At 49.6% G+C, this 276-nt stretch overlaps 1 protein-coding gene across 6 annotated transcripts in view; it reads right to left on the bottom strand.

Annotated features, from left to right (window-relative positions):
* The window catches only part of LOC102288937 (sarcoplasmic reticulum histidine-rich calcium-binding protein), a gene marked incomplete at its 3' end in the record, with an annotated part of 74,920 nt that overhangs the window by 17,668 nt on the left and 56,976 nt on the right, over positions 1-276 (bottom strand). For 4 of the 6 annotated variants that reach the window (XM_042218780.1, XM_042218779.1, XM_042218781.1 and 1 more), the window contains 1 exon segment: positions 9-272. In XM_042218780.1, the coding sequence (XP_042074714.1) occupies positions 9-272 (264 nt within the window). 6 annotated transcript variants of the gene reach the window in all.

The following is a 276-nucleotide window of genomic DNA, read 5'->3' as shown; positions in this document are numbered from 1 at the left end:
ATGTCCATGTTCAGATGCAGATCTTTGTCCATGTGCTTCTTCTGCATGTCCACCATGCACATGTCCCTCAGGCTTGTGGTCTCCATGTTCAGATGCTCTATGGCCATGAGCTTCTTCTACATGTCCACCATGCACATGTCCCTCAGGCTTGTGGTCTCCATGTTCAGATGCTCTATGGCTGTGAGCTTCTTCTACATGTCCACCATGCACATGTCCCTCAGGCTTGTGGTCTCCATGTTCAGATGCTCTATGGCCATGAGCTTCTTCTACATGTCC

The sequence above is a fragment of the Haplochromis burtoni genome, unplaced genomic scaffold, assembly GCF_018398535.1.
Source record: "Haplochromis burtoni strain Fernald_Lab_line unplaced genomic scaffold, NCSU_Asbu1 Contig_23, whole genome shotgun sequence".
NCBI classification, from domain to species: domain Eukaryota; kingdom Metazoa; phylum Chordata; class Actinopteri; order Cichliformes; family Cichlidae; genus Haplochromis; species Haplochromis burtoni.
This window is presented reverse-complemented; position numbering and strand designations above follow the sequence as displayed.